The sequence below is a fragment of the Mustela putorius genome, unplaced genomic scaffold (assembly GCF_011764305.1).
Source record: "Mustela putorius furo isolate JIRA1106 unplaced genomic scaffold, ASM1176430v1.1 tig00000139_pilon_pilon_pilon, whole genome shotgun sequence".
NCBI classification, from domain to species: domain Eukaryota; kingdom Metazoa; phylum Chordata; class Mammalia; order Carnivora; family Mustelidae; genus Mustela; species Mustela putorius.
Window position 1 is genome coordinate 9,291,598 of NW_025421293.1, and position 15,229 is coordinate 9,306,826.

At 46.4% G+C, this 15,229-nt stretch overlaps 1 protein-coding gene across 5 annotated transcripts; it reads right to left on the reverse strand.

Annotated features, from left to right (window-relative positions):
• Window positions 1–804: 804 nt before the first annotated feature.
• On the reverse strand, window positions 805–14,852 carry ZNF789 (zinc finger protein 789). Of its 5 annotated transcripts, none has more exons than XM_013047127.2 (5): window positions 14,772–14,852; window positions 11,307–11,384; window positions 5,756–5,882; window positions 3,496–3,609; window positions 805–2,023 (listed from the first exon to the last, which is right to left on the reverse strand). In XM_013047127.2, the coding sequence occupies exons 2-5, from the start codon at window positions 11,373–11,375 to the stop codon at window positions 1,011–1,013; spliced, it is 1,323 nt and encodes a 440-aa protein (XP_012902581.1). In that variant the 5' UTR covers window positions 11,376–11,384; window positions 14,772–14,852; the 3' UTR covers window positions 805–1,010. The 5 variants fall into 5 exon arrangements, with proteins under 5 accessions (XP_012902581.1, XP_012902580.1, XP_012902582.1 ...); XM_013047126.1 differs by lacking the exon at window positions 14,772–14,852 and adding an exon at window positions 14,718–14,762; XM_013047128.2 differs by lacking the exon at window positions 14,772–14,852 and adding an exon at window positions 14,585–14,709.
• Window positions 14,853–15,229: the final 377 nt, after the last annotated feature.

The following is a 15,229-nucleotide window of genomic DNA, read 5'->3' on the forward strand; positions in this document are numbered from 1 at the left end:
GGCAGGGGAGTATGGAAGAGACAGAGCAGAGAAGACCACTGATAAAGCAGCTGCCAAGGTGAGTGAATGCAGAATCCCATGGCAAAACCGAAAACAAGTGTAAACCGTAGGCTTCAGAGATATTCCACCCAAGGGAAGAAAGGCTCATGTTTGTGAAACTCCCACCAAGCATTAGCTGGGGCCTACTCCCACAATGTGGTTACCCTACAGAGCAGTGGCCTTTTGTGGTTTTAGAAAAATCCTGCAGACCGAGAGACACACGAGAGACACACGAGCGACACACAGTGCAAGTCAGATGAAACCCAACAGAGGGGGTAAGCAGAGGGCGGTGGGCAGGCCAACAGCATCTGCTGTCAACAATTGACTTAGAACTCTCAGTAGAATCTAGTAGCACACTAATTTTAGTTTATGGATAAATTTAAGCGAGTTTTTTAAAGCAGGCTCCACACACAAAGTGGGGCTTGAATTCACGACGTCTCAGCCAGGCACCCAAATTTCAGTAATTCATAATCTCACTAGTTACTTGTGAGTGGCCATTGTTTTACTTTTAAAAAGTTAATGTAGGGGTGCCTGGGTGGCTCAGTGGGTTAAAGCCTCTGCCTTCGGCTCAGGTCATGACCTTAGGGTCCTGGGATCAAGCCCTACATCGGACTCTCTGCTCGGCAGGGAGCCTGCTTCCTCCTCTCTCTCCCCGCCTCTGTCTCTGCCTACTTGTGACCTCTCTCTCTCTGTATCAAATAAATAAAATCATTTTAAAAAGTTAATGTAGTATCAGGTAATTTTTCTACATAAAACCAAGAAAAGTATCTTTTTACACCTTTCTTTTACTTAAAAACATTTTCCCCCAGGGGTACGAGAAATAAAAGTATTCCTACATCATTCATAATCTGTCAAATAGTCTCAAGGCTAAGGAACCACGAAGTTTTTATGCCTCCCTTCTGCCTGGACTTGGACAATGAAGGAATAAGGAGCTCAAGGGAGTAGTCCAAACACAATAGCCTGTGTTAGTGTCATATTGATAAATGTTCTCTGTGAGTACCCTGATGCTTAATAAAGCTTGTGCGCCAGATAAAAGATTTTCCGCATTTGTCACATCTGTAGGGCCTCTCTCCGGTATGAATGACCTCATGGCGATGAAGATTTGCCTTAAAACTAAAAGTCTTGCCACATTCTCTACATTCAAAGAATTCCTCCTTGGTATGGGTTCTTCGATGCTGAATGAGATCTACACTCCGGCTAAAGGCCTCTCCACATTCACCGCATTTGTGAGTGTTCTGTTTGGTATGAATCTGTTGATGGCTCAGAAGGGTCGAATGCCGACCAAAGGCCTTCCCACATTGGAGACATCTATGGGGTTTTTCTCCGCTGTGGGTTAACTGATGTCGAATAAGGGTTGAATTCTGACTAAACGTTCTTTCGCACTCACTACATTTATAGGGTTTTTCTTTGGTATGAATCCTCCTATGTTCAATAAGATATGCCATCTGACGGAAACATTTCCCACAGTCATGACACTTATATGGCTTTTTCTGAGGGTGACACTGTTTATGGACAGCAAGAGTGGACTTCTGTTTGAAGGCTTGCCCGCATATATCGCAATCAAAGGGATCCTCTGACGTGTGCATTCTTTGATGTCGAATGAAATTTGCCTGACGCTTGAAGACTCTTCCACATTCACTGCATTCATAAGATTTTACGTTTGTAAGAATTTGCCTGTGCCGCAAAAGCAATGATCTCTGATGGAAAGGTTTTCCATACTTCTCGCATTTTCCCTGCTTCTTCCGTGTTTGAGCATTCTGATCTCGATTAAGGTGAAGGTTCTGAAAGAGGTCCTTGTGGCATTCATCATCAAGAGTAGGGAATGCACGTCTGTAAAGGTCCCCCAATTCACTACATTTATGTAGCTTTTCTGCAGGTCTCTTGGCCAGTGTTTGCTTTACCACTGATGTCTTACAGGACTCTGAATCTTCAGAAATTTTCTGTTTTGGAGTTGGCTTTTTCATCCTGCATCTGATTTCAGAACCTAACCAATAAAAAGAAAACATAGAAATGACCTGTGCACTGCAGAAGGAAAAAAAGAGAAGCTAACAGTGTATGCTATCAGACACTCAAATGAAGCTAAAATAGTGCTCACTTAGTTATTGTATCATCTGGCTAAAGGGGCCAAAATTCTGATTTTCACAGAACTCCTGGCTTCAATAGCAGAAAGAGTTCTGGACATCAACTAACCAACAGAAAAATGCACAAGTGTGTGCCAGAGAAGTGAGAATGGAACAAACCCATCAACTCCACTGGAAAGCAACTTACTCTGGGTACTCAGTAGTGTCACATAAGTGTAGAAAAGGCATCTTATACTTTCTCAATAAGCAGGTTTTCAACAGTTCTGGGAGAACAACTCCTTAAAAATGGGCAGTGTAGGGGCGCCTGGGTGGCTCAGTGGGTGAAGGCCTCTGCCTTCGGCTCAGGTCATGATCCCAGGGTCCTGGGATCGAGCCCCGCATTGGGCTCGCTGCTCGGCAGGGAGCCTGCTTCCTCCTCTCTCTCTGCCTGCCTCTCTGCTACTTGTGATCTCTGTCAAATAAATAAATAAATAAAATCTTTAAAAAAAAAAATGGGCAGTGTAAGACAGAAGAGGAAAGGAACCAGAGGGAAGTAGATACAAAAGCCAAGAGAATATGGCAGTGGTTCTCAACCAGGGGTGATGTTGCCTCCTGGAGGAGAGTTGGTAATGTCAGAGGACCTCTCTGGTGGTCACATCTGGGGTGGTGCTACTCAAATCTAGTGGGAAGAGGCCAATGATATGGCCAAACATCCTACAGTACACAGGACAGGCCCCCACAATGAATTATCCAGCCCAGAATGTCAACAGAACAGAGGCTAAGAAACTCTGGAGGAGAAGGTTATGGAAAAAGGCAGAAGCAGCAATCAGGACACAGTAAGTAGGAACAAGCAGGTATGTCAAGAAACACCATGGGAATGTGAAAAATAAAATGGAAAGCAAAGGAACAAGAGGAAACAGAGAGGAAGGAAAAGTAACGAGGGTAGAATCAGGCCTATCTGGTTTGGCGTTAAGAGCCGTCGGACGGGCTGCTTCAGAGAAGAAATCTACCGCAATGAATGAGCTTGGCAGACTTGAAATGGAATCCCAACTCTCAACCTACTGGCTGACAGAGATCTGAATCTTTTCGAAGTTTATTTATTTACTTTTAAGTCATCTCTGTGCCCAACGTGGGGCTCAAACTCATGACCCCAAGATCAAGATCTGCACACTCCACCGACTGAGCCAGACAGGGGCCCCTGAATCTTTCAGTTTTTTTGTCTGTTAAATGGGACTAATGGTCACGTGTACTACTTTCAGAGGGCAGCAGGGATGAAAAAGTGGGAGGAGGTACACCAAACCCCAGGCTCAATCTCTGGGGCACACAGGGGGTTTCATTAGTTTGGCTTTCCTGCCTCTTCAGGATTTCCACTCAACTGGGCCTTCTCCTCACCCACCTGGGCAAGCACTACTGGAAGCCTTCCTAGTCCCGGCTCTTGGCAGATCCAGGATGCACGGTTCTTCCCACTGCTCCAGCAGGCAGATCACCTCAGGTTTGGGAAAGTGAAATCCTACTCATGGGGAAGTAAATGCGATGTGGTTAGTGAGTCAGGGAGAGATGTCCTAGCGCTCAGCTTAATGCCCTTGGGGCTACAGTGGCAAACAGATTAGGATAATAATCAAAAGGGCTGGTGGGAATAGAATTCGGCCCAGTCTTTCTTTCTGACAATCTGACAATCTTTACGGAAAGCCTCAACAACCATCACACTCTTAGATGTGGTCATTTCACTCTTAGGGATAGAGGCTACGGAACAATTAGGACCAAGATGAATGGACCAGAGCTGTTCAGCAGAGTTGTACCAGCGCAAAGCTGGAAATAAAGTACATCAACAAGGCATGTAAATGCAACGAAGGCAAAATATTAGGCAGATACTAAAAACCCATGTGTTCAAGAATATTAAAATAGGAAAATGTTCCCTATAGGTTTTAAAGCAGAATGCAAAACTCATGTGAAGTACAATCCAAATTTTTTAAAAAACTATGCATGTGTATGTATATGTACATAGGTATACATATATATGAAAATACAAGGAAAAAGTCCAACCAAAATGTTAATGGGGATAATTTCTGGGCAGTGGGCCTGCAAAGGATTTTTATTTCCTAATCTGTTATTGAAAAGTCACTGGGTAATACAAAGAGATTTGAACGTGCCTGTACCCTTTAACACCAAAATTCTGTATCCTGGGGAATAGTCAGAAATTTATATGAGGATTTATGGTCGGAAACATCCATTCGAAAATTATAATACAGAAAATGATGACTTCATAAGGAAGCCAACAACAATAAAAAAAAAAAAACCAAACTAAATACCTCCACATGGGAAAATGATTAACTATTACAGATCATACAATAGAATTACATTACGGTCATTTACTGTATTTATGGGGGCTTTTAATAGCATCAGGAAATGCTGATGCTATAATGTTAAGATTTAATGGAATTACAGCATTATATGAAGAATATGTTCGGCTACATTTTTTAAGAGGAGAAAAACTGGAAGGAAATATTCCAAAATACGAACAGCGTTATCCCTGAATGTTCTCCCCTCGCCGTCATAATTTCCTGTACCTTCTGTGTATTCAAGTCTGCTCTTAAAATGCTTTTAGAAGGAAAACAGACATCAAAAACTCCAGAGGTGGGTGGACAATCCCACAAGAGATGGTCAAGACTGTGGCAAGAGTGTCAGTGTGGAGGTCAAATCTGTGGCTCCAGAAAGAAAGCTATTTGTTGAAGAAATGCCCTCCCCACCCCCGGAGGAGACTGCACTGGAATAAGACAAAGGCCGGCTCCCCAAGGGAAAAAGCAGTGAAGTTTCAGATATGAAGTCAGTTAAGAGTCATTTCCTGGACACCTGGTGATGCTGCAAAAAGGAAGGAACCCATTTCCAGAGAGAAGACTGAAAAAGATGTTTCAAGAGAAAAGAAGCTAAAGAAGCTAACTTTTGGAATCTAATCAGCCATAATCTTTTCGGCTCCTACAGGTCTTTTTTTTTTTTTAATATTCCATTTATTTATTTGACAGAGAGAGATCACAAGTAGGCAGAGAGGCAGACAGAGAGAGATAGGGAGAAGCAGGCTCCCCGCCGAGCAGAGAGCCCGATGCGGGGCTCGATCCCAGGACCCCGAGATCATGACCTGAGCCGAAGGCAGAGGCTCAATCCACTGAGCCACCCAGGCGCCCCATTCTACAGATCTTATAGATGTGGAGGAGGCAGAGCAGGGTGGGGAGTGGATTAAGCATCTCTGACCTCTAAACCAAAGGAAACTATTCATTGCCCACAATCCCTTATTTGAAAGCTTTGAAGCCAGGCATGTTTCAGGATTCAAAATTTTTTCCAGATTTTAGAAAGGTGATGTGGTGTGTCCATTTTTTATCGTGTACTGCCCCCAACAGGGGTTGGAGCCGTACCCTTAATTAAACACAGTGACATTTCTGATGCTTAACAGATACAAAGACCAAGTGGGAAGAATAAGGGTGAGACATAGCTCCCTGGAGGAAGAGATCAGCTTTGACCACTTGATGACTTTATAGGTTGGGTCTTGCAGCCAAATGAGTTACGGTAAAAACTAGTTTTTGGAGTTTCTCTGATTTTGGAATGGCAAGGGACTGAGGACTTGTGTAGACACTCAGAGTCAAATCTTCAAGCCACGTCAGTACCCAACAAGATCATGTTTCTGTAATTCTCCAGCATCACATCTCTGTAGAGGTCCTTCTGAGCCCAGTCAAGTTTGTTCCACTCTTCCCTGGTGAAATACATCGCCACATCCTCAAAGGACAGCAACTCCTGAAAACAGAGACTAATTATAGGCTCAATTCATACAATAACTTTGTGAGCTATCACTATGATTCTATAGGTTTGAGGCCGTCAAGTGAATCGGCCAAGCTCATTCTTTCTTCTCTATTACAGAGTAGACAAGCTTTTTCTGTAGAGGACCAGAGGGTAAATATTTCAGGCTTCCTACGCAATTTGGTCTCTGCTAGGATTATTCTGCACAAAAGCGAGGAACTACAGGTAAGTGGATGAGTATGGCTGTGCTCCAGTAAAACTTGACCGCCAGGTCCAGGTCAGTTTGCTGACCCCGCTCTCATACAATACCACCTTTAACACGGAACATGTTTCTGCCCTGGGTCCCCTAGGAAAGAGATGGCACATTCCAAATAAGGTCCCTGAAGATCAGTTAGCATGCAGGCTATTCAAAAGGAAGGTGCTTCGTGGAAACCAACAAGGCTGGCTCTCATGGGGAACAATCACCCACCCCGTCTGAAGGGGAAGAAGGTAGGGGAGGGTTACTGGAATCTAGAAGGTTGTTGGAAAGGAAGCAAGACTGGGGCTATGTGGATTCTGTCATCCCACAGCCTGGTAGGCAGGGCACTGTGGGAACAAAACTGACCACCACCTTCCTCCAGGTTTCTGGCCCCCTGACCCCCTCCACCCCATTGTCAAAATCCAACCAGAAGCCAGAGGGCAAGAAAACCCACTGATGGCATATAAAGGTCAGCCTCCGAGGGCACAGACCTAAGTAGGGGAGGCTGAAGCATACATCAAAGGTGGGCAAACAGAGACTATTTAGTACAATATATACGGTAGAAGTATACACAAGCGTTCAACTCAAGTGGGCGGAGAAAAGAAGGTGCCTCACACTACTGCAGCCTTTGGGGCAGAGGCCAGGTGTCTGCCCACCAAACTCCCTTCCCTTAGGAGAACCGGTGTAGCCTGAGGGGCTATCAGAGCAGGACAAGGGCATTCAGTAATAGGAAATACCACCACCACCCGTCAGGAAACCACCACCGGAATTCCGGAAGTACAGGGTCCCTCTGTCCTCCCAACCGAGGCTGACTTTCAGAATTACCATTTCAAGCTCCCTCCCACCACCATCCCGGAAGTCTCTCCTTCAACCGGAGCTGTCCTGCTGGTCTCCTCAGCTGACATTCTCTGCTGCTGTGTGAGTGTGAGCAAGCCCTGAGGAATAAAATGGCTTCATCTCCCGCAGGGTAATCTCTATACATTCAGTTATATGGCCTTTAATGTTGCCCCAAACTCTCACCTTCCTATTCCTCCCTAGAGTCTTCTGTACCTTTACTACCCTCATTCTTCCAGGAAACTCTGGGCAACAGTAAGTTGTTAGGCTTTACGCTGCAGGCCAGCAATAAAGGTTCCAGCTCCTGCTGAGGCCAAAGGATACAGCTGTTCAGACTGTGCACTGCTCAAACCTAGAAGGCACCAATTACATAACAGCTGTGTAAATGGGGTCCCTTGGAGTTGCTACCTGCACAACCTGTATGATTCTATAGTAGCCCAGGTACCTGCTTAGGGAATGGACCATGCAGGGGGAAAGATGGAGTCAACACGGTAACAGTCCAGTGGGAGGTACTCAGAGGGACCAAGGAGGACATGTGTTCACCAAACCACTTCCTTCCAGAAGTCATTGCCAGTTAGGTCCCAGGTCCCAGGAAAGAGCCCAGAGGGTACATGCTCCCTAATTCACACACACACACACACCCCGCCATCCCCGCCACACATTACCTACATTCTCATTCAATCCTTTCGCTTTTCCCTCAGCGAAAGAAGCTGTCTTCCTAGCAATCCCTCCCCTCCTGCCTCAGTTTCCATTCCCTCATATCTCCTCCAGAGTCTTAATCCAACGATGAGGACTCTTCCTTTTCTATATCTTTACTCTCTTTCCCCTGTGATGCTGTGATTTTTTTTTAACTTTTTATTTATTTATTTTTTATATTTTATTTATTTATTTGATAGAGAGAGATCACAAGTAGGCGAGAGGCAGGCAGAGAGAGAGAGGAGGAAGCAGGCTCCCTGCTGAGCAGAGAGCCTCATGGGGGACTCGATCCCAGGACCCTGAGATCATGATCAGAGCCGAAGGCAGCGGCTTAACCCACTGAGCCACCCAGGCACCCGGTGCTGTGATTTTTAACAAGAAATATATATTTAGTGGCACTGGTTGGCTCAGTCGGTTGAGCATCTGCCTTGGGCTCAGGTCATGATCTCAGGGTCCTGGGACTGAGCCAGCCTCCCTCCTGAGTGGGGAGTCTGCTTCTCACCCTCTTCCTCTCCCTCTGCCCCTTCTCTCCTCTCGTGCCCGTGCTCTAATAAATAAAATCTTAAAAAGAAATATACATTTAATCTTCATCCTCATTTCTGGCACAGAACTCCTAAAACCCTTGGAATTTCTAAGGGATAAGAGCAGGAGCCTCTCTTTATATTTGGTCTTTTGTCCTTGGTTTTTGAAATAGCTCCAGAGGTGAAAGGAGAGTCTCCACATTCATCACAACTTCCTTCCACCACACCTGAGTTTATGTTAATGAGGTGGTCTTTGGAAAGGCCCCAAGGATGGCGCGCAGGTTGCCAAAGGAACCAGCCACGTGATTAGAATGTTTGAACCATCCCCCATTTCAGAGGCAGGAGAGGGGCTGGAGATCCAATCAGTCACTAAAGGGCAATGATTTACTCAATCAAGCCCATGTAATGAGCTTCTATAAAAACACAAAACAGGGATGGGTTTGGCCTGGGTTGGCTCGGTTGGTTAAGTGCCTGCATTCAGCTCAGGTCATGATCCCAGAGTCCTGGGATCGAGTCCCGCATCGGGCTCCTTTCTCAGTGGGGAGCCTGCTTCTCTCTCTGCCTCTGCCTGCTTGTGCTCTCTCTTTCTGACAAATAAATAAATAAATCTTAAAAACACACACACACACAAAAGAATGGGGTTCAGGCAGCTTCGGGGTTGGCGAGTGCGTGGAGAGCTGGGAGCTTGGCGTACTCAGAAGGTGGAAACTGTGCACCTCCTCTGTCTGGGTGTTCCCGAGTCACAGCCTTTTATAATAAACCTAGTAAAAGCCAGTAGAAGTAAACAGTGTTCTTGAGCTCTTTGCGCCACTCTGGCAAATTAATCAAACCGCAAAGGGGGTCATGGGAAGCTCCGAATATATAGCCAGTCAAGGCACAGGTGTCAACCTGGACTTAAAACCGGCTGATGGCAGAAGTGGGGGGAGGGGCAGTCTCGTGGGACTGGGCCCTTCCTCCACCGAGTCTGATGTGCCCTTACCCCATGGGGTCTGATGTTAACTCCAAGTAGAAAGTGTCAAAACTGAGTTAAATTGCAGGTGCCCCCAACCCCACTGGTGTCACAGAATCGTCTGATCTGTGGGACAAACCCCAACATGTCTGGTGTCCTAAGTGCGGCATGAAAGGAGAAAGCAGAGAAACACAGGAGTGTTTTTCCTAAACACTCACTCCCCTCACTCCTTCCCCTTCATCAGCAAAAATGCCAAAACTTCTATCTTTTTTTTGTAAAGACTTTTATTTGTTTAGGGGCGCCTGGGCAGCTCAGTGGGTTAAAGCCTCTGCCTTTGGCTCAGGTCATGGTCCCAGGGGGCTCGCTGCTCAGCAGGGAGCCTGCTTTCTCCTCTCTCTGCCTACTTGTGGTCTCCCTCTGTCAAAGAAATAAATAAAATCTTTAAAAAGACATTCCTGTGCCTGCCTTCCTGTCTGACTTGTGCTCTCCCCTTCCCTTGCGCAACCGGCTCCTCGGGGAAGACTACTCTCACTTCCGGTAGCTCCACAAGCCAACCTCTGGTTGAAGCCTCACCACACATCGGCAACAGCTATTCCCCTGCCTCCTTGGGATCACAGGGACAAGTCATGCTATTAATGGAGGAAGCCAGAGGGTTTCACGAAGAGGAGTTTTTAGTTCAGTCTCGAAATACGACTATATGAGTTTGCCTGTGTATGGAGAGAGCAGGCTGTGCGCAGCAATGGAGGAACAGAAGAGCACCTCGGGTTCTCTGGCGGCCAGGGCAGGCTGGGGACGAAGCCGGGGAAGCAGGGAGAGCCTAGGACTCCTCAGAAAGTTCAGACACACTGGAGCAGTGTGGTAGAACTGCAACAACTCGAATTCCCTCCCTCTTGTCCAACCTTCTTCCAAAATCGTTGCCATGGTTTCCTAACTTGTCTCCCTTTTTTTTTTTTTTTAATATTTTATTTCTTTATTTGACAGAGATCACAAGTAGACAGAGAGGCAGGCAGAGAGAGAGGAGGAAGCAGGCTCCCTGCTGAGCAGAGGGCTCCTGACCTAAGCCCAAGGCAGAGGCTTAACCCATTGAGCCACTCAGGCTCCCCTTGACCCCTTACTTTTATTTTATTTATTTTTTTTTTTTAAAGATTTTATTTATTTATTTGACAGAGAGAGATCACAAGTAGGCAGAGAGGCAGGCAGAGAGAGAGAGAGGGAAGCAGGTTCCCTGCTGAGCAGAGAGCCCGATGCGGGCCTCGATCCCAAGACCCTGAGATCATGACCTGAGCCGAAGGCAGCGGCTTAACCCACTGAGTCAACCAGGCGCCCGACCCCTTACTTTTAAATGCAGCTTTTTAGAATCACCCTCCATGATGTTACAAATTCAGTAAGTAAGCTTACTTGTACCCTTTAGTACACCCAGATCAGAATTTATCCCTGTAATGCAAGAATCTGTTTACATATCTACTTTTCCCAAAACAATAAAAACAAAACAAAACAAAACAAAAACAAAAATAAAAAACAAAAAACCTGTAAACTCCTTCAGAAAGTTTATCTCTAGCACAAAGGATAATATCTAATACACAGTAACACTCACTGACAGAAACAATGAACAACTATGATAACACATCTAAAATTCACAGAGCGGGGGCGCCTGGGGTGACTCAGTCATTAAGCGTCTGCCTTCCACTCAGGTCATGATCCCAGGGTCCTGGGATCAGGCCCCGCATCAGGTTCCTTGCTCTGCAGGAAGCCTGCTTCTCCCTCTCCCACTCCCCCTGCTTGTGTTCCCTCTCTTGCTGTGTCTGTCTCTGTCAAATTAATAAATAAAATCTTCAAAAAAAAAAAAAATTCACAGAGTGTTTAAAATAGAACTAGATACTATATAAAGTATTATTGACCTATTTGACTAAGTGCCTCACTTAATTTTCACAACTCTTGGTCATAGGCAGTATCATCCCATTTACAGTTAAGTAAACTGAGGCCCAGGGAGCTTATGTACCTTGCTGACAACAAAGCCTGGATTTGAACCTGCCTGACCCCAGAGTTCAGGCTCTTTACAGCCCACCTTCCAAGAAGGAAAAATCCCCGAATTAATAAAGATGGCTCAACCTGAACAAAGGAGTCAAAGCCATTGCCTGGCTACCGGGACTACCCTGAGGAAGGGGAGGAGAAGCCCAGCTTACCTTCCACCCAGCTGTCAGGAATACAGCTTCCAAGTCCGGGTCTCCGAGATGGGGCAGGACTGCCGCCATCAGGCTGGACTGAAGGAGAAAAGAAGATAATGAGTAAGGCCAGTTCCAATTTAAGTCTCTCTCCCCAGGCAGCCCTGGGACAGGGAATTCCAACTGGCCATACACACCTGAGCCAGTATACAGTCACCATGTTTGGTGCTGAAATAGGGGATAAAAATGAAAGGAGCTGTTAGAATGGTCTTTTTTTTTTTTTTTTAAAGATTTTATTTATTTATTTGACATGACAGAGAGAGATCACAAGTAGGCAGAGAGGCAGGCATAGAGAGAGAGGAGGAAGCAGGCTCCCTGCTGAGCAGAGAGCCCGATGCGGGACTCGATCCCAGGACCCTGAGATCATGACCTGAGCCGAAGGCAGTGGCTTAACCCACTGAGCCACCCAGGCGCCCCTAGAATGGTCTTTTTAAGGAACTTCTGAAGTTAGCTCAATTTCCAAAGCTTTCTCCCAGGGCCCTGCCCTCCCCTTCTCCCTAGAATATGTTCTGTAGGACCTCACTGAAAGACTTGCATACACAAAGGGACAAGACCATAGGCAAGAATAGAACTCTAAGGGTGCCTGGGTGGCTCAGTGGGTTAAGCCTCTGCCTTCAGCTCAGGTCATGATCTCAGGGTCCTGGGATTGAGCCCCACATCAGGCTCTCTGCTCAGCAGGGAGCCTGCTTCCTCCTCTCTCTCTCTCTCTCTCTCTGCCTACTCTCTGTGATCTCTGTCAAATAAATAAATAAAATCTTTAAAAAAAAAAAAAAAAAAAGAACTCTGACCCACACCTTGCAACAACCAGCCCAGAACCCAAGTCACACCCAATGAAGCAATCAGCCCAAACCAAGATCAGGTCAATAACTACCAGCTTATCCTTAATTCTGACTTTCTTCCTACAACTGAGGACCAACAGAGAAAGCCAAATACACTCCCCTACCCAAACACCTAGGATGTTCTGCTTCTATTTATTTAACCTACCTCCAGATTTCTCAAGCCAACACCCTCCAAACTGGGCACATCTGAGCTTTCCATTTCTCCACCATAAACCTTACCCCTGCCTGCCTCTGGGTCTCCGCCAAGCAAGGATTGGTAGCTCACTCCCTTGCTACCAGGATCTGATCATTCTAGATCATTCGCAGGATCTGAATGAAGAGCCTCTGCTTGTTCTTGTTTTGGGGGATGGGGGAAGGTGTTCATGTATTTCTACATCCTACAAGATTAACTCGGAGAGTATAAAAACGACTTTAAGGCAGTTAGAGATTTCAGGCTACATATTACAAGCACAGAAGCAATCATTGTCAAAACAATATTCAGAGAGCTTTACTAGACACGAATATTTATTGAGAAATATACAGCAAACAAGGATACTTCAAAACTGAAAGCATGAAGAGGCTGAGCTCTTAGCAGCTACCGCTTAGTTCATAAAGCATAAGGTGTAGCAGAATATGCCGCCCCATAATTATCTTGAGCTACAGGCACTTGAAAACCGGCAAACACAGAGAAAGCCTTTCTCTGAACTCCCCTTATCTGCCTAAAGACCGATCCTTGAAAAGGAACTCAATTGTCATAAATTCCCCTCCCGGGAAGACAGACTTCTGTCACAGGAGATGAGACTACACATTAACACCACCCCCAAACTGTCATAAGCCCTCAGGCCTCCTGTCTGCTCTTCTGAGGACCCCCCTTCGTCTTTCCTAAAACTCATTTATTCCCCTCTAAGAGGCCTACATCCTCTCTCCCCTTCCCCGACTAAGAGGGTATTTAGGACTGAATTTTTTTTTTAAGATTTTTAAAATTTATTTGACAGACAGAGATCACAGAGAGAGAGGAGGAAGCAGACTCCCTGCTGAGCGGAGAGCCTGATGTGGGGCTGGATCCCAGGACTCTAGGATCATGACCTGAGCCGAAGGCAGAGGCTTTAGCCCACTGAGCCACCTAGGCACCCCATTAAAGATTTTTTTAACTTATTTATTTTTAGGCCTGAATTCTGACCCACTGCAGGAGTTACTCATTTCTCTGTATTTCCTACACATGTTAATAAACTTGTTCTTCTCTTAATCTTTTATTGCTGGGACCTCAGCTAAGAACGGAGTAAGAAAATTATTTCTCCACCCCTACACACGAAATGAGGAAGTACCTTGCTTTTTATTGACTGTTTACTAGAAACTTACAATCCTTCTAGACTAAAAAGCACTGCAGAAGCTTGTTTTTAGCTAATTGGCTAGGAAACTCCAAGGTCACCATGACATGAAGACAGCTTAATTTTCCTAAAAGAAGAGTCAGCATTTGGGGGAAATTAGGACAGCTCTAGTTTTGATTCCACAGCTCGGGGTGGTTGGCCTGGAGGTATATCCAAACGGTGATCTTTACTTTGGCTTTTCTTTGACATTAGAAACTTAACATCGTTACTCTCTGGGAATACACAAGTGATGGGACAGAGGTGATTTTCATTTTATTTTTTTCCTTATGCTTTTTTTTTTTTTTAAAGATTTTATTTATTTATTTGACAGAGAGAGAAATCACAAGTAGGCGGAGAGTCAGGCAGAGGGAGAGAGAAGCAGGCTCCCGCTGAGCAAAGAGCCCGATGCGGGGCTCGAACCCAGGACACTGAGATCATGACCTGAACCGAAGGCAGCGGCTTAATCCACTGAGCCACCCAGGCGCCCCTCCTTATGCTTTTTTCTGGCCACCGGTGAACCTTGCTTTCTGTGAGTGCATTTTTAAGAAAGTCTCTCGCACCATTCACGTTCCCTAAAAATATTATTTGGAAGATGCTCTGTCTTTTAAGCCAGGAGGCACTCCAAAAAATGTCACCGACCAAAGACTTCACGATTGGGGAAGGGACCTCAAACCTTTCATTATCTAAACTATCCGTCTACCGTGAACCCGGTGCATTTGGAAGCCAGAATCTTGAATGCCACTTCTCAATAATGGGAACTCCTGAAACGTCCAATCACATCTGCTTTTCGCCTACAACCAAACCAGCCTCTCATTCATCCGACTTGCTCTTCCTTACGCCACGGAAAATATTCACAAGTTGACATCTTCAGGAAGACGCTCCGTAAGTGCCCTGCGCCCTCCCCTGAGGGTCTCTCGAGCCTTGACACCTGCCGTGGAGCGGCCATTGGGGTTTCGCCCGCGCCACGCACCCCCTAGCTCCTCTCTCCCCACACCTGCTGCGCTCCTCTGACCCTCCGCCGCTTCACCTCCTCCAGGAAGTCCTCAGTGTCTACCTGCAGCAGCCATAGGGGCCGGGATCCCCTCTCGAGGTTCCCGACCGGACCCGCGATGCGGTCGGCGCCCCTCCAATGACCGCCCCCCAACCCGAGAGCGCGAACGCGGAAGAAACCCGCTCCACTCGCCGACCCTCATTCGCGCTCGGAGAGCCCCGCGTCTCGCCCCGCGTCTCGCCCCGCGTACCTTCTAGGAAGCGCGGAGGCTTCGGAACTCTTTGGTCAGGTTCAGAGAGCCGCAGCCTCCGGTCTCACGCACCCGCCGCTGTGGCAGGGGCCAATCAACGGCCTCAGAGGGCGCCGGGTGAGCCACGTGACTCCCAGGCCCCGCCCCGCCCGGTTCCTGCCCAGCGAAGCAGTCCGGAATCTCCAGTAAGAATCACCTGAAGGCTCTAAAATTCCACCACCGAGATGCTCGTTTTCCACACCAATTGAATCAGAATTTCTAGAAATGGGCCCTTGTGCAGCCGGGTTTTTAAAAAGCTCCTCTTTTGAGTGTAGAGTACAGTGACCAACTTTTTAGAGCGCTAACCCTGGACGCAGTCCTACCAGACGAATAACATAATATGTTGAATACAATGAATGACTATACGTATCTGTGTTATTCAACATAAAAATATGAAAATAGGTGCTTACATGAAATTG

Coding starts and splice junctions, on each gene's coding strand:
- ZNF789 (XM_013047126.1), bottom strand. Junction 5,883..11,306: donor TCCTGACAGCTGGGTGGAAG/GTAAGCTGGGCT, acceptor CTCTGTTTTCAG/GAGTTGCTGTCCTTTGAGGA. Junction 3,610..5,755: donor CAGAAACATGATCTTGTTGG/GTACTGACGTGG, acceptor CCCCATGAGTAG/GATTTCACTTTCCCAAACCT.